Here is a 22323-nt window from a genome sequence, read left to right as displayed (position 1 = left end):
CCACTCCTGTCTATAACACTATAAGCCCATGTTCTCTAAGGCAATTTGATGATGTCATTGAATCCATACTCTTCAGTAAATTCCTTAACTTTTCTGGATATGAACTGGGTGCCAGTATCACGTCTTAATCTTTCAGGAATTTTTTGCTCAGAAAATAGAACTCGTACTGTGTGGCTCAGGTTTTTTCATCTTGTGGATAAAAGGAAACTTTGCGTAGTAGCCTGAAACTATAAGATTCCATTCTTGATTATGGCTCCCACAGTATGCCATGATCTGGTTGGTATTTCAGTACCTACCATCTCTTTCTGCTGTGTGTTTCTCTACTTCTGGCAAACATTTCATATAGACACCATCTTTTCAATGTCTTGTATTATGCCTGTTCAGTACACAGTTCATCTGACTCTAAGCTTACACTTCTCCATTCTCATGTAGCCTTTGTGTATTGTTTGAAGAAGTTCTTCGTATGTTGTTTTGGGTATGATTATTTTTGATCCGGTTTGCAGAACACCTTCCAGTGGGATGTCACCTCTGACAGACCAGTATTGCTGGCTGCGTTTGCTGTTTCTTATCAGGCCATCCTATAATCACTTGCTGAGAGTTTATCTGCAACTCTTCATCCTTGCTGGTCTTATCTCTTTTCTGTTTCATTGGTGTTACATTCACTCAGTGATGAATCTTTATACCTAGATCTTCTATCTCATGTTTTTTTCTGTGATAGAAACTGAGAAGGAGTATCTGTCAGCACCACTTCTCTTCCTGGCTTGTGTTTGTATGCAATCATTAGCTCTGAAGCCTTCTGGTCCTGTCAAAGCTGACCCCATGTGGCAGGTTGGGAGCTGAGCAATGCAAATCATCACTGATTTGATTTCTTATTGTCACATGAATTAGTATACAGTGAAAAGTATTGTTTCTTGTGCACTATACAGACAAAGATACGATACATAGAGAATAGTAAGTAGTCTCACAACATCAGGTTAAAGTCCAACAGGTTTATTTTGGTAGCATGAGCTTTTGGTGCGCTGCTCCTTCCTCAGGTGAGTGAGCAACACTCTGAAAGCTCGTGCTACCAAATAAACCTGTTGGACTTTAACCTGATGTTGTGAGACTACTCACTGTGCCTATCCCCGTCCAATGCCAGTAACTTCACATCATAGAGAAGGAAAGGTGAGGGTGCAGAATGTAGTGTTACAGTCATAGCTAGGGTGTAGAGAAAGGTCAACTTAATAAAAGGTGGGTCCATTCAAAAGGTTGATGGCAGCAGGGAAGAAACTGTTCTTGAGTCGGTCGGTACATGACCTCAGAATTTTGTATCTTTTTCCCGAAGGAAGAAGTGAAAGAGTGTATGTCCAAGGTGCATATGGTCCTTAATAATGCTGGCTGCTTTGAGACAGTGGGAAGTGTAGACAGAGTCAATGGATAGGAGGCTTGTTGTCAGACCAAAAAATCCCATCAGTGGCCAATGGCAAGCTACTTCCACCACTGGAAAGTGTGTTGAAAATTCCATACCTCGGTGTCTTTTAGGAAAATATTGAATGTCAATCTGCACTTTTCTTTAAATTACACAAATGTCTCTAACATCATCCACTTCCCAATTCTTTATATGCTATAGCTATGCATTCATTGCTGTGTCAGTTGACTTTTTTGTCTTTGCACAATTCACAATTTTTCTTCTCGCACTAAAGTGATTGATTTTCCAAATCAACATTAAATTAAAATGCTTTAATTCACAGACGCTTGCTGCTACCATGCTATATGTTCTTTTCGTCCCTAGTTGTTGCTGTAATCGTACTCTTAAGATGGTAAGGATCAAAAAATTTGGGCTGGAGTTCTTTGGCCAATCATGCTGACAAGATCCTCTGGTCTAGCAGTGCACCCCCACCTGCAAGTTTTTTGGCAGCATAGGATGACTTCAATGGGAAATCCCATTGGCAGAGAATCCAGCCCCCCAGCGAATGGCACATCACCTCCTGCTGCCAAGAAACCTGCAGCTGGGAGGCCAGAAAATCCCACCTTTTGATGTTTAATTTTGCCACGCAGTCTGGTCCAAAAGAAGAACCAGCTTAAACTAGTTACATACACATTGCTTCAGTCTCCACTTTTGCTATGAATTGCCCCCCCCCCCAGAACATTTAGTAACATGCTAGTTCCTAGATATTTACACGTAATATGTAGCTGATACCAAGGAGATTGATGGATTTGAGGGTGATGGAGCAAACAATGAGGGGCAAGCCATCATCTTATTTAAGAGTAAACAGACTCAACAGGACAAATAACCTAGCCTGCTCCTTTATTATATTCTTATGAGCTGAAATTATATAGTTTTACTATAATAAAAGCAAAGTACTGTGATTGCAGGAAATCTGAAACATAAGCAGAAAATGGTGATCTAGTAGCATCTGGAGGGAGAAATAAAGTTATGGCAAAAATCTCCAACCTCATTCACAGCTGGGATTCTCCGGTGTCGCTAAAAGTGAATGAGGCTTTGGTTGTGATGCCAAATTTTCTGTTCTCACTTGCAGTGGGGCAGGCATGGACGAGAGTGGAGAAGCCCGTCCTTAATGTTTCAAGTCCATATGAATCTATTTTTGGTATTTTGTGTTTGTATTTGTTTACAAGGTAGATTCTCGGTGGGAATTTTACTGTGTTCAGTTTTACACCCCAATCCATCTTGCCAATGTTCTCCTTCCTGTAGATGTTTGACTTTGCTAGAGATTAGTGTCATGGTTACTGACCACCCTCAATACTTTGCCCAGGAGCAATATTCACTCATTTGCTTCATTTGTGAATGTGAGGTGACAATTATAACAAGGAGAGAGGGCTGCACTGCATACTTTCCTGTGCTCACCTAATATCCAAATACTAATGACCTCAGTAATGGTGGCACAATGGTTAGCACTGCTACCTCTCAAACGCCAGGGACCCATGTTCAATTCTGGCCTTGGGTGACTAGTGTTTGCACGTTGTCCCTGTGTCTCCATGGTTCTCCTGCCCACAGTCCAAAAATGTGCACCTTGGGCGGATTGACCATGCTAAGTTGCCCTTAGTGTCCCAAGATGTGTAGATTAGGTGAATTAGCAGGTGAAATATTTGGGGTTGCAAGAACAGGACAGGGGCAGACCGCTGCAAGTGAGATGGCCTGTCAGAGAATCGTTGCAGACTCAATGGGTCAAATGGTCTCCTCCTGCATTGTGAGGACTCCATGATAATTAGAATCAAAAAGCCTGCCTAGTTGGCTTTTCTTTTCCCCTCCCTAACCAAGGGGCACTGAGACCAGTTGTAGCACCTTCACCTCTGAGAGGTCAGCAAACACTGAGCCTGAGAGCCAAATCTGGAGCCTCCCTGATCCATTGGGCTGGACTCAGCTGCTCACTAGATAAAAGAATTTGGTGAGTATGCAGAATTTCCATTTTCTTCAGGTTACACTGGATAGCATTTGTCATTGCTCAGTTGATTGCGCCCGTCAGTGCTCGCTGTTTCCAACTAATCCCTGTGTGTGCTGTTATCTGATGATGCAATCTTTTCAATCCAGTGCAGACCTAGCAAATGTTGTGAAGAGGTTTGGAAGAGATGGTAAAGGGAGAATGACATTAAATCAATTTATTTTTCTTAGTTTTTAGTTTGAATAATATGATTAATTTTATTTGGAACAAGCCTTTCCCACTTTTTAGCAACCAATTTTAAAGCAATTATATGATGGATTGAAATCATATTGTTTTTTTTTGCTGTCCTGTTTGTAATGATTTTTGGTTAGTGCTGTATTATAAATTCAGTGGATAGTTAATTTCTGTATTAATGAACATAATGATCTACTAAACTGCACGTGACTTAATTAAAAGTTTATAAAAAATAAAGACTTAAGGCTAGAAATAAGCTGCATCGATTTGATTCTTCCTGCATTTATTAACTCTGGTGTATTCTTTCAATCCCCTGAGGCAGTGCCTGCTGAACTGTGTGCAATGCAATGACAGCTTAGACCTCTGATACATAACCAAAGGTCTCAGCTAATATCCTTCCTATCATCTCTGCCTGTTTTTATTAAGTTGGAACATTGTTGTTAGTAGACTGATAAAATTTAATGAGCATCTTTTCCAATTGATTATCTTTTTAAGTTCTGTTCATTCTAACCACCATCTTCCCAATCTTCTTAACCCGGTCACATTAGTAAGCAGCAGTGTTTTTTATTCTGAATAAAATTAACATAACTCTACAGCAAATTTTGCATGTACGTGTGCAAAAATATTTTATGCATACTGTAAATTGATTTTGAAATTTGCATTGTTATCAATAATACAAAGTGAAAAGTTGAATGGAGAAATAGTTTAATCTTTTTTGAAATAATGCAGCTATTTAATTAATATTGAATATAATAATTTTTTTAAAAATTGGTGATGAATACAAAATACCTTTGGAAAAATATCGGGTGACCCAGAATTTTGAGTAAGTTTCAAAGCACATAAATAAAATTAACCTGCACAAATCAGGCTAATATGGAATTGTCTTCATCAGACACCTAATAGTGTAGAAATCCAATTTTGTTTTCAGTCTATAATACAAAAGCAAAATATTGTGGATGCTGAAACTCTGAAATAAAAGCAGCAATTGCTGGATACACTCAGCAGGTCTGGAAAAGTTTGTGGAAAGAAAAAGAGTTAACGGTCTGAGTTTTCAAACAATCATGCTAATTCCTGCCATCACCCAGCTTGCATCACCAGGAAATGTTCATTTCTAGGTGGATCAGAGGGTGGTGCCTACTCAGCCATAAGCAGCAGATAAACCACTGCAGATTTCAATTTGAATGCATGTCTCCTCCATGCTCCCCCACCCTCCCCACATTTGAGACTGAAGGGGTGGTGAGGGAGGGAGCTGCACAAAGCTCCAAGGTAAGGAGAATGCTTCCCTCACCCCAATCCCTGCCCCTGAGCCCACCATAGCCATCAGCCCATGTTGTAGGCATTGAATGGATTATTTGTCCCTGGACGATAAAGGGCTGGCAGCTGTGTGGCCTTTTTTGGTGTTAATAATGAAATGTTTTTCAGAGTTGCGCTCTCTCATGCTATATTAACAGCTCTCACCTCTGACAGTGGGGCTGCTGATTTAGCAGTACTGGAGGCCTCAGAAGCCTACCCGCCACCTTCAATTGGGCAGCAAACATCCACTCTGTCCTGCTCATTAAAAATTACTTTGTGCTTCAGGTGCAGAAGTGGGCTCAGGACCTGAAAGTGATACAGGTTCCCAACTGCAGGACAAAAATTTAGCTGCCACGTTACAAGTTGGTGACCTTCCATAAGAACTAATGAAAGGTCACTGATGGGTATGTAACTCTGTCCCTGTCTGCACAGGTGCTGTAAAAAGTCTGACAACACCAGGTTTAAGTCCAAGCGATTTATTTGATAGTAAACTTACAAGCTTTCAAGGTTAAGCTCTTCTTCAGGTGAATGGAGAGTTCTGACAGTCCAACGCTGGCATATCCACATCATGTACAGATGCTGCCCAGACTTGCTGTGTATTTCTGGCATTTTGTTCTTAACTTTTTTTAAGATTGCTTAGTGTCTCTTAAAAGCTTCTTCAGCCATTGTTTACTTACCTTTTTGACTGTGTGTAATTGGAATAAATAAAGAACCTAAAGTCTAATTACCAGTTAAATCTTTTAAATAGTCATTTGTGTACTGTGGCTGTCCCAGCCTCCTAAATTGCAAGCTATTTTGTCAACGTTTAATCGGCAGTATTTATTAATGTGGCATTGATGGCTATGCAGCTATCCTGAAGCCATCAATCAAGCTGAAATAGGCTGGGAGGCCTCTGACACTATTTCTCTCTGTCACTGTATTGACCCCAAGGGCTTTCTAGTTGAGCATGAAGCTCAGTGCTGCAAATGGCTACTCTATCTCTCTAGTTAACTGTAATTGTGTTGCTGTCTTTCTTTTTAATATTGTCAATTTTACGAGCTATCGCTTCTGTTGTCTTGCAGCCTTTATGGTCGACATATGCAAGCGAACCCTGAACCACCAAAGAAGAGCAACGACAAGACTAAGAAGATAAGCCGGAAGCCTCTGGCTGCTAAGAACAAATGAGGGAGTCAATTGATTTTTCACCTTGCCGTTGATTTCTTCTTGCATGTGCCTCTGACCTATATTTATTACCTCAACTATCCTAATATGTTATGCCAGGAACAGTATATTTGTGCCTATGGTAGTTTTTAAACAGCGGAATATCCTGAGGTGATTATGTGTACATACATAGCTTTAACATTCTTTTCATAAGTGCCATAAAACTTCTGTCACCAATAACAACACTTTGGGAAATAGTCACAAAAATGTCCTATTCATAAATGTTACAAAGAAGAAAATATGCAAAGTGAAAATGTAGACCTTTGCATTTGCTATCACACGTGCTTTCAAAATTGTTCTTTTGCTAATGTATCCTAATTTTTACTGCTCTTACCAGTTTTTAAATAAAATCTATATTTATATGTAGCATTAATTATTTTCTCTAGTATATGTTTATATAATTGCCTCTACTGATCTGCCCAGTCATGCCAAAAGGAACTAAAGCAAATTACAAGAGGCCTAGTTAGAGTGGATAGGAAGAACCATTTTCCTTAGTAATCAGGTCAAGGACCAAGGGCATAGATTTAAAGCAATTGGTAGGGTGATAAGAAGTGAGTTGAAGAGAATTTTTTTACCCAGAAGATGGTGGGGTTTGGAACTCAGTGCCTGAATGGACAATAGTGTCAAAAAACTTCATACATTCAAAAAATTACTTGGATGTACACTTTGCAGTGCTGTAACCTACACATTTATGCACTAAGTGCTGGAAAGTGGGATTAAGCTGAATGGCTGCTTTTCAACTAACATTGACACAGGGGGCTGAGTGGCCGCCCACTATTATAAATTTTGATGATTCAGTAAGTCATTTGTGAATTTTCTGTAAATTAAATGAGGAAAGCCAGTCTTTGTGTGTGATCTGCACTATGTTGAGTTTAAAACTATCAACCACATCTGAATAAAGTAAAATGGATTTGGCGGATGTTACATCTGCATTATTTTGTAAGTGTAGACAACTGCTTGCAATTATTCCATAGTGTCTATTCCATGATCAATTTGAATTATTATTGAGTATTTAGAAAATTTTATTTTGCATGTTAACCTATCTTTATTTCTACAGGATAACAGAAACGTAATTTAATAGCCCCACTGAGATGTCTCTCCTGTAGCATTCTGTACCTGATATGGAATTGGGCCTGTCAGCCAGGCTAGTTTTGAGGTGGAAATTTTGGGGGTCAGCAGGTGGAGAGAAGGGGGGAAAAAAAAATGCAGTCGTTAAAACATTGCATTTTCCCAATCTTCTGACCAGAAACCGTCCCTCCACCCTATCCCACCATTTTGGTTCGGAAATCTAGCCTCTCTATAGGCCAGGGGCCAGTGGTTTAAGAACTATTTGAAAAAAATCTGCTAATTTTGGAGTTCTGGGTGCTGTCAGGGCAGGACTGAAAGTAAGCAGCTGTCAGAGAAGTGATTAAAATATTAAAATAGTTTATTAAGTACATTTTAACCCTCAGTTCTGCTTTTATCAGCCAGGGCATCTGTTTCCCAACCTGTCAGCCACCCAGCAGGATCTCTGAGGCAAGTACACAGCAGGAGAAGCTTCATCAATGAAACTGACAAGCTGGGAAGTCCTGCTGCAGCTCCCAGTATTTTATTATCACTTATTAAAAAGTGATTGTACAGTGTGTACTTGGGACCTGTGGTTTTTGAATCTTCAATCATTCTCATTTCTTACTGGTCAATTAATAATCATCTTTCTGCACAATGGATTGGGAACACTAATACCTAATTGAGTGAAACCACTGTTGTGTTTGAATTATGGCCTCCAACATTATCTTGGCTCCATTAATCAATAGAAACATAGGGGTTTACAGCATAGAAACAGGCCCTTTTGGCCCAACTTGTCCATGTTGCCCTTTTTTTTAAATCCTTAAGTTCGTCCCAATTGCCCCCATCTGGCCCATACCCTTTTGTACCCATCTTATTCATATAACTGTCTAAATGCTTTTTAAAAGACAAAATTGTGTACCCACCTCGACTACTACCTCTGGCAGCTTGTTTCAGACACTCCTCCACTCTGAAAAAATTACCCCTCTGGCCCCTCTCACCTTAAACCTATGCTCTCTAGTTTTAGGCTCCTCTACCTTTGGGAAAAGGTATTGACTAGCTAGATAATTTATGCCCCTCATTATTTTATAAACCTCTAAGATCATCCCTCAGCCTCTTACGCTCCAGAGAAAAAAATCTCAATCTATCCAGCCTCTCCTTTATAACTCAAACCATCAAGTCCTGGTAGCATCATAGTAAATCTTTTCTGCAATCTTTCTAATTTAATAATATCCTTTTCATAATAGGGTGACTAGAGCTGTACACAGTGTTCCAAGTGTGGCCTTGCCAATGTCTTGTACAACTTCAACAAAATATCTCAACTCCTGTATTCAATGTTCAATAGTTTGGCTTGTTTAATATTTTGCCTACTGGTTTTGTTGGACTGGTTCTCTGCAGGCTGCTGAAGGCTCTTCAGTTGCAAGATAAATATTTGCTTTGTGAGAGAAACATTTTAATGTTAGTGATTGATTTTATGCTGGTGCTCTAAAGATTGAGGCAAGACTCATCCACAGATTCATTCGGCTTTGAAACGTATCTGACGTAATTCCTGAAATGGAGTATAAGTAGGTAGCTCTACTGTGATGTTTGATAGCAATTAAATTGATTCTGGCTGTGCCCTGGGAAAGGATTTTCTTATCCCACTAATGGTGACCCCTCCCTCCCCTGATGCAGGTTTGCTGGCAATGTACAGTGCAGATAACAGGAAACCCCATCAACCAATGGTGGGACCAAAAGATCCTGCTGCCAGCCCACTGCAAAATTGGGAGGGATGGCTGAAAATCTCAGCTGTTTTTTCCCACTACGCAAATTAACAACAAAGATAGTAACTAAAGATTAAATCATGATTTTATTATAGCAAATGCACAATTGTGACCAAAGCAAAATACTTTGGATGCTGGAAATCAGCACACAAAACAGGACATGTTGGAAATACTCAGCAGGTTAGCAAACATATGTGGAGAGAGAAACATTCAGGTCAATGACCTTCCCATCAGAACATAACTCTGTAATTAGCGCTGTACTGACCCAGAGCTTACAAAGTTAGTCGTCCTCAGATGTTGATTCCAGGAGTTCATGTTTCATGGAGTACTGGTATGTTGTCTTTTTGGAAGCTACAGATTTTTAGTTTATTTCATCTTGTACTACTATCTCTTAACCTTCACTCCCTGTATTCCCATGAAAGTTTGAATTTAAAAAGTTGATTTTCCCTTTTTAGGCTTTGGATGGTCTACTGACATCTTTAAGGTACAGTCAACTTCCATGTGATTTTTTTTTAAAAACAGATAGTCTTGAGCTATTTTTGTTTCAATATAAAACATTCCATGCTGGTTCTGAAAATATACTTTAAGTATAAATTAACTAAAAATAAAAGCCAGCATTAAAAAGATATTGGGTAAAAAAGATGAAATTAGATAAACAAAACAGTTTCTCCCCTTTAAAAGCTCCATCATACAGTACATCATTTTAAAGAACTCTAGACGGAAGAGCAAAACACTCAGATCTCAATCCAAACAGATGGGGCAAAAACCAGTCTCAGCATATCTCCATAGATTTAAATGTTTAAATGAAACCATCACACACTTCATGTAAGGTGCACTTGAGGTGTCCTAAAGGGATCCTTGCCCAATTTCCTGGCACCTGTTCGCACATTCTGTGCTGGCAGGATTGATTCTGCCAACCAGAAAACATACGCGTAGATCCATGATGAGATAATTAATGTATTGGAACTTTTTGCTGTAGAAATTGTTCTGCATTGCATCTTTTTCTTTCCTTGTTCTGGATTACCTTGTTATGGCAGCTGGAGAAGTACACATTAGTGTCAGTAGTACTCCACTGGACAAGGTCATAAAATGCATCTTTTACTGACATCTGATGCAGCTATTGGGGGGAGGGAGGGTAGCATGTGTAAATGTAACATCTGATTGGATCAATTTTCAGGTGGGCCCTCAGAGGTAACACAATCCCTGTACTAGGATGGGGTGGACGTCAACTGAGGGTTCACTTACTAGGCCTTTCCAAAAAGGTAAGAAGTTACCTGAGTGTGGAACTGGGAGGAACAGGAATGTCCCTTCTGACCCCCATACTAAAATAAATCAGACACCGTTGTAGACACATTACTGCCAATGACTGACAGTCTCCATTTGCTTACATCCCATTCCCACACCCATTTGCCCTAGAGCTGTTGCTAATTGTATCTTGTTGAAATGACCATGACATCATGATTAACTCGATATAGGAAAGGATCCTTCAGTGTTTAGACCACCAACCACTCCTAATATCTCATTTTAATATGCAGTACCATCTAAGTGTACATAATAACCTATCCAACACAATGTCAATGCAGATTAAGGAAACATAAATACAGTAGGAACATATAGAACATTACAGCACAGTACAGGCCCTTTGGCCTTCAATGTTGTGCCAAGCTAAGCACAAGCACAAGATCAAGCTATCCCACTCCCTATCATTCTGGTGATCTCCATGTGCCTATCCAATAACCGCTTGTAAGTTCTTAGTGTCCGACTCCAGTATCACAGCAGGCAGTCTATTCCACACCCCAACCACTCTCTGGGTGAAGAATCTACCTCCCACCATGAAACTTATATTTATGCCCCTTAGTAACAGCTACATCCACCTGAGGAAATAGTCTCTGTACGTTCACTCTATCAATCTCTCTCATCTTATAAACCTCTAAGTTGTCTTTCATCCTCCTCCACTCCAAAGAGAAAAGCCCCAGCTCCCTCAACCTTTCCTTATAAGACCTACCCACCAAGCTAGGCAGCATCCTGGTAAATCTCCTCTGCACTCTCTCCAATCTTCCACATCCTCCTTACAATGAGGTGACCAGAACTGAAAACAATATTCCAAACGTGGTCTCACCAACATCTGGTATAGTTGCAGCATAACCCCACGGATCTTAAACTCAAACCCCCTGTTAATAAATGCTAACATACTATAAGCCTTCTTCACAGTTCTATCCACTTGCGTGGCAACCTTCAGAGATCTGTGGATATGAACCCCAAGATCTCTCTGTTCCTCCACATTCCTTAGAACCCTGCCGTTGACTCTGTAATCCGCATTCAAGTTTGTCCTACTAAAATGAATCACCTCACACTTATCAGGGTTAAACGTCATCTGCCACTTTTTGGCCCAGCTCTGCATCCTATCAATGTCTCTTTGCAGCCTGCAAGAGCCCTCCACCTCATCCACTGCTCCACCAATCTTGGTGTCATTAGCAAATTTATTAATCCACCCTTCAGCCCCCTCTTCCAAGTCATTGATAAAAATCACAAGTAGCAGGGATCCCAGCACTGACCCCTGTGGTACACCACTGGTAACTGGCCTCCAGTCTGAAAATTTTCCTTCCACCACCACCCTCTGTCTTCTATGAGGCAGCCAGTTACTTACTCAATTGGCCAAATTTCCTTCTATCCCACACATCCTTGTCTTCTTCATGGAGCCTACCATGGGGAACCTTATCAAACACCTTACTAAAATCCATGTATACGACATCAACTACTCTACTTTCGTCCACACACTTAGTTACCTCCTCAAAGAATTCAATCAAATTTGTGAGGCAGGATTTACCCCCTCACGAAACCGTGCTGACTATCCCGAATTCAACGGAATCTTTCCAAAGTAACATTTTGAAAATGAAGATCCAAAGAAAAACTTCACGCAAATGGATGGCAGCTTGTGTAACATATTGGGCTGCCGAAACACATTCTGTAAGTGATAATGGATGTTTCATAGGAGCAGACCTTTCAATGTAACATTCCGACGAAGGATCTATGACTCGAAATGTTAACTCTCTTTCTCTCCTGATTGATGCTGGCAGACCTGCTGAGCTTTTCCAGCGTCCTCTGTACTTGTTTTTACCAATTACATGCTTCATGATTATTTCATGGACTCATTAGCTGGCTCTGCAGTGCCAGGGCTGGATAATCTGACCTTAGTTTTCATATTAAACTTTGCTTACCTTAACCTTCTGTCATCTGGTTTGCTGAAATGTATACAATACCATCTTGAAGTTTATGACATCCTTCACCACCAATAACTCCCTTACTGAGTTATTTGACCCTCTTGTGGAGAAATGGTACCTTTTTATGTGCTCACATTTTCTATCCCAATTTGAAAAGCTGCAATTATCTTAGGTTTTCTCTTAAACATGATTCAAGAGAAATGACTGATATTATCAATTACCATAAAGATTTTAATTCCTCAAAAAGGCAATTTTCGCAATCTTTCCTCTCAGACATTTTCAATCCTTCTAAATTATGAAATCCTACTTTTTGGACAATCCTTCAAGCACTAACCAATCTAATAGAGTTTTTCGAGGAGGTTACCAGGAAAGTGGATGAAGAGAAGGCAGTGAATGTTGTCTACATGGACTTCAGTAAGACTTTTGACAAGGTCCCGCATGGGAGGTTAGTTAGGAAGGTTCAGTCGCTAAGTATACGTGGAAAGGTAGTAAATTGGATTAGACACTGGCTCAATGGAAAAAGCCAGAGAGTGGTAGTGGAGAATTGCTTCTCTGAGTGGAGGCTAGTAGTGTGCCACAAGGATCAGTGCTAGGTCCATTGTTGTTTGTCATCTATATCAATGATCTGGATCATAATGTAGTAAATTGAATCAGCAAATTTGCTGAATGATATAAAGGTTGGAGGTGTAGTGGACAGTGAGAAAAGGTTTTCAAAGCTTGCAGAGGGATTGAGACCAGCTAGAAAAGTGGGCTGAAAAATGGCAGACGGAGTTTAATGCAGACAAATGTGAGGTATTGCATTTTGGAAGGACAAACCAAGGTAGAACATATAAAGGTAAATGGTAGGACACCAAAGAATGCAGTAGAAGAGAGATCTGGGAATCTTAATTCCCTAAAAGTGGCGTCACAGGTAGATAGGGTCTTAGAGTGCTTTTGAAACATTGGCCTTTATAAATCAAAGTATTGAGTGTATAAGAGTTGGAATGTTATGGTGAGGTTGTATAAAGATATTGGTGAGGCCGAATTGTGTAGCCGAATTGTTTTGATCACCTAGTTACAGGAAGGATGTAAATAAGGTTGAAAGAGTGCAGAGAAGGTTTACAAGGATGCTGCTGGGACTTGAGAAACTGAGTTACAGAGAGAGATTGAATAGGTTAGGACTTTCTTCCCTGGAGGTTAAAAGAATGAGGGGAAATTTGATAGAGGTGTTTAAGTTATGAAGGGTACAGATAGAGTGAATGCAAGCAGGCTTTTTCCACTGAGGCTAGGTGAGAAAAAAAACTAGAGGACATGGGTTAAGAGTGAAGGGGAAAAAGTTTAAAGGGAATGGTGGGGGGGGGAGCGGTCTTCTTCACACAGTGTGGTGGGAGTGTGGAATGAGCTGCGAGATGAAGTGGTAAATGTAGACTCACTTTTAACATTTAAGAAAAAACTTGGACAGGTACATGGTTGAGAGAGGAGTGTGGAGGGATATGGTCCAAGTGCAGGTCAGTGGGACTAGGCAGAAAAATGGTTTGGCACAGCCAAGAAGGGCCAAAAGGCCTATTTCTGTGCTGTAATATTCTATGGTTCTATGGTTCACAGAGGATAACTTGCCTCCAATCCAGTTCAATGAGTTCTGAAATCACTAAGTTGAATGTGTGATGGTTCTGTCACAGGCAGGCCCTGTGGAACTTGAACGGTTAAATTCCCCTCCAACTCAATTTTCAAGTTTGCTGATGGTACCACTTTAGTGGGTCAGATCTCAAACAATGACAAGATGGAGTACAGGAAAAAGATAGAGAATCTGGTGAACTGGTCCAACAGCAATAATCTCTCCCCAGAGTCAATAAAATGAAGGAGATAGTCATTAGCTTATTGGAGGACATGCCCCTGTCTATATCAATGAGATGTAGTGAAAATGGATAAGAGCTTCAAGTTTCTAGGTGTCCAGATCTTCAGCAAATCTGTCCTGGACCCTCCACACCAATGCTATAGTTAAGAAAGCCCACCGATGTTTCTACTTTCTTCAGAGGCTAAGGAAATTCAGTATGTCAGCTACAACTCTCACCAGCTTTTACAGATGCACCATAGAAAGCATCCTTTCTGGTTGTATCACAGCTTGGTATTGCCCTTGCTCTGTCCAAGACCACAAGAAACTACAAAAGGTCATGAATGAAGCCCAGTCCATCACGCAAACCAGCCTCCCATCCACTGATTCTGTCTACACTTGCTGCCACCTCAGAAAAGTAATCAGCACAATCCAAGACCACAAATACCCCGGACACACTCTTTTCCACCTTCCATTGTAAAAAATATACATAAGTCTGTAACAATCAACTCAAGAACAGCTTCTTCCCTGCTGCCATCAGACTTTTGAATGGACCTACCTCATTAACTTGATCTTTCTCTACACCCTAGCTATGACTATAACATTATTCTGCACCCTCTCGTTTCCTTCTCTAGGAATCATATGCTTTATCTGTATAGTGCACAAGAAACAATACTTTTCATTATAGTAATAAACGTGACAATAATAAATTAAGTAAATGAGTTTTTGGACATTTGTATGCCTTTTCAGACATCTTTACAGAAATATCTCACTCGCTGCAAACCAATCCAGTCTAAAATTAGTATAATTTTTATTGATATACTGACAATAAGATCAGGCAATATTGTCATACATTCTGGAACTATAATATACAAAACAACACTTCAGCAAAATAGTTTTATTTATCATTGGCTGAACCACTGCTCGAGCTTTAAAGGCTCAAATAGCTTTCTAGTGACTTGAAACTGCAATTTTTAAGATCGTCAAATATTTACATTCTTGTATATTCCAGAGAGATTCAAATGGAGTCAGTTTGTTTAGAAAACCCAGAGACAGTCATCTGGAAGGAGTGCAACCTCCTAACCCATTCACAAAATATCCAGGCAATTGACTGTGTATTCAAGTAGGTGGGGAATAGGCATTAGATGTAATCACAGAAAAATGCTGGAAAATCTCAGCAGGCCTGACAGCATCTGTGGGGAGAGAATAGAGCCAATATTTAAAATTGGGTCATCCAGACTCAGCGTACTCTATTTTCTCTGCACAGATGCTGTCAGACCTGCTGAAATTTTCCAACATTTTGTGTTTGGTTTCAGATTCCAGCATTCCTTTTTGCCTTTATCTTCAATGTAATCACTTTAGATAATGTACCCTTGCTGGGAAGCCAACTCGTCCAGCCATTAATCATAGAAAACCACAGAAACAGGCCCTTCGGCCCACAAGTTGCACTGATCATATCCCTACCTACCTATAACCCTCAATCCCATTAAATCCCATGTACTCATCCAGAAGTCTCTTAAAAGACCCCAACGAGTTCACCTCCACCATCACCGACGGCAGCCGATTCCACTCACTGACCACCCTCTGAGTGAAAAACTTACCCCTGACATCTCCTCTGTACCTACTCCCCAGTACCTTAAACCTGTATCCTCTTGTAGCAACCATTTCAGCCCTGGGAAAAAGCCTCTGAGAATCCACCTGACCTATACCTCTCAACATCTTATACACCTCTATCAGGTCACCTCTCATCCTTCATCTTTCCAGGGAGAAAAGACCTAGCTCCCTCAACCTATCCTCATAAGGCATGCCTCCCAATTACAACATCCTTGTAAATCTCCTCTGCACCCTTTCAATAGCTTCCACATCCTTCTTGTAGTGAGGCGACCAGAACTGCGCACAGTACTCCAAGTGGGGTCTGACCAGGGTCTTATAAAGTTGCAACGTTATCTCCAGACTCCTAATCCCTCGATTAATGAAAGCTAGTACACCATACGCCTTCTTGACCACATCACATTTAAACCATCGACGTGGAATCAATTTGCTATGACCTTGTTTTGGTAACTGTTCAGTTGGGGGGGGGGGGGGGGGGGTGTCATGAGATGCAACAGCTTCCTGCCAGGCCACAGATCCGAGGAAGGATTGATGCCAAAGAAGGAGCAGTCATTCTCTGTCTCTCACAATCAACCCAGAAACCACTGCCTCTGGCAGAACTGAGAAATCGTCCATCAGCATCTTTAAACCATCTCGATACCAAATCCTGAGGGACCATCAAGCCCAGACTGAAACTGTCCATCTACAAGATCTGTATAAAAGGACTTTTTAATGCTGCTTACTCTATCCTCCAAATTTCTAACTTAAGTGTGTGTGGTTGAATGCATGTGTACATGAAAGTTGAATCTTTTTTAATTACTTTATTTAGATTAGGTATGAAGCACAGTAAAAACTATTCTCTTAAAACTAACAAGGAAAGCTATATCTCAGAGTCACACCACATAAACAGTTAAACGCTCACTGAATTAATGAGCTTATCCTTTAAAAATACCCTATTGCAGTCAAACAAGAAGGGAAGAAGGGAGCTAGTTTTGATTTGATTTGATTTATTATTGTCACATGTTTTAACATCAGTGAAAGTATTTTTTCTTACGCACTATACAGACAAAACATACTGCTCATAGAGAAGGAAATGAGAAAGTGCAGGATGTAGTGTTACAGTCACACTTAAGATGTAGAGAAAGGTCAACTTAATGCAAGGTAAGTCCATTCAAAAGTTTGACAGCAGCAGGGAAGAAGGTGTTCTTGAGTCAGTTGGTACACAACCTCAGACTTTTGGATCTTTTTCCTGATGGAAGAAGGTGGAAGAGAGAATGTCCGGGGTGCGTGGGATCCTCAATTACGCTGGCTGCTTTGCTGAGGCAGCGGAAAGTGTAGACAGAGTCAACGGATGGGAGGCTAGTTTATGTAATGGATTAGGATACATTTACGAATTTTTGTAGTTCCTTGCAGTCTTGGGCAGAGCAGGAGCCATACCAAGCTGTGATACAGCCAGAAAGAATGCTTTCTATGGCGCATCTATAAAAGTTGGTGAGGGTTGTAGCTGATATGCCAAATTTCTTTACTCTTCTGAGAAAGTAGAGGCATTAGTGGGCTTTCTAACTATAGTGTCAGCATGGGGGGCTGGGGAGGGGGCAGGTGGTGGGAACCAGGACAGGTTGTTGGTGATTTGTACTCCTAAAAACCCTTTCTACTTCATCCCCATTATGTAGACAGGGGCACGTTCTCCTTTACGCTTCCTGAAGTTGATGGCAATCTCCTTCATTTTGTTGACATTGTGGGAGAGATTATTGTTAACGCACCAGTTCACCAGATTCTCTGTCTCATTCCTGTACTCTGTCTCATCACTGTTTGAGATCCGACCCACTACAGTGGTGTCATCAGCAAACTTGAAAATCGAATTGGAGGGGAATTTGGCCACAGTCATAGGTGTATAAGGAGTATAGTAGGGGGTCTGAGAACACAGCCTTGTTGGGCACCAGTATTGAGGATGATCAGGGAGGAGGTGTTGTTGCCTATCCTTACTGACTGTAGTCTGTGAGTTAGAAAGTTCAGGATCCAGTCACAGAGGGAGGAGCCCAGGCCCAGGCCATGGAGTTTGGAGATGTGTTTTGGTGGGAATATTGGTGTTGAAGGCTGAGCTGTAGTCAATAAATAGGAATCTGAGCTGGGTGAGCTTGTTATCTGGGTGTTCCAGGGTTGAGTGCAGGGCCAGGGAGACGGCGTTTGCTGTGGACCACAATTCAAATTTATTGGCACTTCCTAAATATCACCAGTCATTCATTGCATTTGTACATGGCATAGATGTTCTATGCCCTTTTGAATTGTAATATGCTGTAATTAAAAATTAATTGCAGTGTAGCACCCTCTAGAGGAGATCTGGGGCCTGTATGAAATAGGCAACAAATAACATTTCTCCTTAACCAATCAGATTGAAGGATTCTTCCTGGTACATGCAGTTAGTTAAAATACCTAAATTTTTCCAAAAATCATGAATAGAATAACAAGTGCGGGGAAAAAAAATAAAAGGTGAGAGGTAGAAGATTAATGAGACAAAGATTTCATTTATTGTCACGTATTAGTATACAGTGAAAGGTATTGTTTCTTGCGCGCTTTCCAGACAAAGCATACCATTCATAGAGAAAGAAAGGAGAGGGTGTAGAACCTAGTCTTACAGTCATAGCTAGGGTGGAGGGAAAGGTCAACTTAGTGTGAAGTAAGTCCATTCAAAAGTCTGACAGCAGCAGGGAAGGAGCTGTTCTTGAGCTGGTTGGTACATGTCCACAGACTTTTGTACCTTTTTCCTGATGGAAGAAGGTAGAAGAGAGAATGTCTGCAGTGCATGGGGTCCTTGATTATGCTGGCTGCTCTTCCAAGGCAGATACAAAAAAAAAACATACACTTATTTTGCGAAATCACCAACAATAATTAAAGTGAGATTCAGCACATGCAGAAATTAAATTTGCTGTGCATCGAAAAATTTTTTTGGGAGTAATTATGACGTAAAGCATCATTCTATCACAATCCAGGCTTTCAACACTAAACATCAATGCTGACACACCAGTTTTGTACAGAGGAAGTACTGCCCCACTGGACTTGTCTTCCAGGTGAAATATTAAACTGAGGCCCTTCCTGCCTTCTCAGTGGGCCATAAAAGATCTCCTGGCACCATTTAGAAGATGGCACATTTTGAAGTTGAGCTAAGGCATCATCACCCTTGCCCTGCCAATATTTATTCACAAATAACAAATTGTGTGGCATAATCATCTTGCTGCTTGTGGGAGTTAGTTGTCATATTTCCTATATTATAAGAGCAACTAAGCTTCAATAGTCCCTAATTGGCAATAAAGTGCTTTGGAATAACCTGTGGCTGTGAAAAATGCTACACGTATGCTTGTTTTTTTAAATATCCACACACTAAACTGAGTAAACATTAAATTTTTCTGGCCACTTAGGTGGGTATCTAGTAGATAGGTGCAGCAGCTACATGCCATGCCATGTATTTACAATTGGCAATGAATCAACAAGGCTTACCACTGACCTCAAATACAACTGCTCTCAAAGAGGTAGCACAATGGTTATTCTGCTGCCTTACAGTCCAGTGACCCGGGTTCAGTTCCAGGTCTTGGGTGACTGTCTGTGTGGAGTTCTCCCCGAGTCTGTATGGGTGTTCTTCGGGTGCACTGGTTTCCTCCCACAATTCAAAGATGTGCAGGTCAGGTGGATTAGACATGTTAAATTGTCTCTTAGTGCTGAAGGATGTGCAGGTTAGATAGGATTAGCCATGGTAGATGTGTGGGATTACAGGGCTAGGGCAGGGGAGGAGGCCTGGTAAAATACTCTGACAGAGAGTTGGTACAGACTCAATGGGCTGAATGGCCTTCTTCTGCACTGTAGGGATTCTATGATCTAATGATTTCTGCTGCCTGGATTTCCTCTATCCCAGTGACAGTTTAAATGTGGTATGAAATCAACGGAATCTCTAGTCAGTCATTCAGCAACAGTGATGTCAGCAAGCAGAATAAGCAACCAATCACATTGAATTATTCTCACAGACAGCAAATGAGGAAAGTAAAAGCAATTTGTCACATTTAGTCTAAAATTTTAGATAGTGGAATAAGCAGTTGTGATTGGATTATGATGGCTAAAACATCATAAAAACACAATTTTAAATTTTCTTTTACCTTTTATAGAGAAATTTGACATTCCAAAAATATAAAATTAGTTTTTCCAAGGCCAGTGAGAGTGTTGAGCAGTACGTATGAAACTGGTGTGCCTTTAAATCCCCAGTTGCACCACATTAAGATGATGTTTAGGTAGGATTTTCAGGCCACAATCACCCTGAAATTGAAAAATCCAGCCTGAGGTCAACAGACCTTCCCATGGACTGCCCCTTACCCGCTACAATTCCCGTTTGTGGGCAGAATGGAAAAATTCACCCCATAATCTTTTCAGGAACTTTACAGAGAAATCTACAGTGTAAAAAAAGGGAGTTTTCAGCAACTTGCTAATTGGTTAGGGATTGCCTTCCGGACAGAGTGCACCCTCTTAGAATTACTGACAGCCACTCCTAGATCTCCATGCTATTCAGAGTTTACAGATTCCCAAAGCTACTGTCTGTTTCAGTCATGTATTGAGTGCAAGCCCTGACAATTTCACCATCATTTCCAATAGAAAATCTGGGTGCATATTTTTCAATGGTCACTCAGCAAAGTAATGGTACAGTGAGCTTCCAAAGGGGCAGAGTCATTTCCTGATTTCCATGATTAACTAAATATGCTGAAGTTCCTATCTGATTTTTACCACCAAGTCTATGCCAAAAATTCTCCTCAAATCCTTCATGGCCATATCTCCCCATAGCACTCAGGGTTCTCACTGTTCCTCCAATTTTAACCTCTGTGCTTCATCAATTCTTTTCATCCCAACATTGGCAGACATGTCCAGACTTTAAGCTATGGAATCTTCTCCCCAAACCATCCCTACTTCTACCCCTGCCTTAATAATATTCCTTGAAACCTATCTCTTTAACCAAGTTTTAGTCATCTACCTTAATATCTGCTTACATGGCCTGGAGTCAAATTTTGTTTGGATTGGCCAGGTTAAATTGCCTCTTAATGTTCCAAAGTATGCAGGTTAGATGGATTAGCCATGTTAAACATATGGGAATACAGGGATAGGGTGGGGGAAAGGGCTTGGAGAAGACAGTCTGTCGGAGATTCAGTGCAGACTCAATGGGCTGAATAGCCTCTTCAGCTTCCCTATCAGCTCATAGGGATTCTATGGGCAATTGTGTGAGGCCTGTTGTGAGGCATGGAAGATAGTTAAATGTAAAAAGGGCTTTGTAAATGTAAATATATTAACAGTGCATTATTAAACAGCATCATTGGCTTTGAAATATCTATAGAATTGCATCTACTAGCCAAAGCAATCCATGCTGACCATGATGTTAAAATGACCATGTGTTACATTAACTTTGGTATGCCAATAAGCACCAACTACAGCAGTTGATCATTTCCAGTTGAAAAATATGCACCCAGGTTTATGATCACTCAGCAAAGTAACATCAAGTCTTTCAACTTAATTAAGCTTTGATCACAGGAATCTTTTTATACTCTGCTAATTTCTGATCCTGTTTTAAAACTCAGGGAAAGAACAGCATAATTTCAAATCAAAGCTAGATGCTGGAAAGAAATAGTACATCAGTCACATCTGCAGTGAAAACAGGAAAGTTAATGTTTCATCAGATCTGAACAAATGAAGAGTATTTAAATAGAATCAGCCCAAAGGGAAATGGGAAGAAAATAAAACACATACTCTAACTTAAACGCACACAGTGGAAAGATCTATAATGCTTAAAAGAAAACCAAGAGGTGGTGAGCAGGAATTACATTTACTCAAGATAAATTAAGTCATTCTTCAATGAATTAATACCAATTTTCACTCCCCAGCATTTGAACACCCTGAGGCCAAGAATCTATGGAGGCAACTGAAACTAGCACAGTGTGATGGCCCATGTGCTTTGGAAAATGTATATTTTCTTTTTGTGTGATTGTCCCTTTTAACACCAAAGTGGACTGGGGAATATTCTCAAGGAGGGTTAATTGGTTTCCCGATTATGATATCCTTGGTTTCCAAGAAATGCCCATGTAACCTGAGATTTCCATGGGGATGAACAGCCAAGAAGCAACCAGTAAACAGACAGCTAATTACAAGGTGATTGGGATAGCCAGTGGTTTCTGTTTAGTGGTTCAGAACATACAGATAATTTGCTTAAAAGGAGGAACAAGCAAGGTTCTTTGCAAATGGAAGAGTTTTCTGTTTGACAGTCTTCAAAAGTAGAAAGTCTGACTACAAATTTAGTTGACATTGATGGGATCAAGATACTGATCCCATCAATAAGATCAAGGATACAAGATATCTAGATACTGTGTACAGTTATGGTCAGCTTATCTAAGGAAGGATATACTTGCATTGGAAGTTGTTCAGAGATGGTTAACTAGGCCGATTCCTGGGATGAAAGGGCAGTCTCTGAGGAAAGGCTGAGTAGATTAGTTCCATATTTAATTAAAGTCTGGAAGAATGAGAGATTATCTTATTGAAACACAGAGGTGCTGAGAGAGTCAAAAGGGTAATAGCTGAGTGAATGTTTCTTCTCCTGGGGGGAATCTAGACCTTGGGGCACTGTTTCAAAATAAAGGGTCTCCCACTTAGATAGATATGAGGAGGAATTTCATCTTTCAAAGGATCAATGGTCTCAAATTTTCATCCACAGCTAGCAATGGAGGCTAGATCTTTGAACATTTTTAAGAAAGACAGGTTTTGATTGA

General features: G+C 40.4%; 1 protein-coding gene across 3 annotated transcripts in view; it reads left to right on the top strand.

The window, feature by feature from the left end:
* Positions 1 to 6474, top strand: part of rsu1 (Ras suppressor protein 1) — a 161204-nt gene extending 154730 nt beyond the window's left edge. For all 3 annotated transcript variants that reach the window (XM_080217147.1, XM_080217155.1, XM_080217164.1), the window contains exon 9: positions 5969 to 6474. In XM_080217147.1, the coding sequence (XP_080073273.1) occupies positions 5969 to 6071 (103 nt within the window). In that variant the 3' untranslated portion in view covers positions 6072 to 6474. The remainder of the gene's footprint in view (positions 1 to 5968) is intronic.
* Positions 6475 to 22323: the final 15849 nt, after the last annotated feature.

Source organism: Carcharhinus amblyrhynchos, chromosome 2 (genome assembly GCF_965287045.1).
Source record: "Carcharhinus amblyrhynchos chromosome 2, sCarAmb.v2.hapA, whole genome shotgun sequence".
Lineage (NCBI taxonomy): Eukaryota > Metazoa > Chordata > Chondrichthyes > Carcharhiniformes > Carcharhinidae > Carcharhinus > Carcharhinus amblyrhynchos.
The sequence above is the reverse complement of the archived record's forward strand: the minus strand, read 5'-3'. Positions and strand labels throughout refer to the sequence as shown.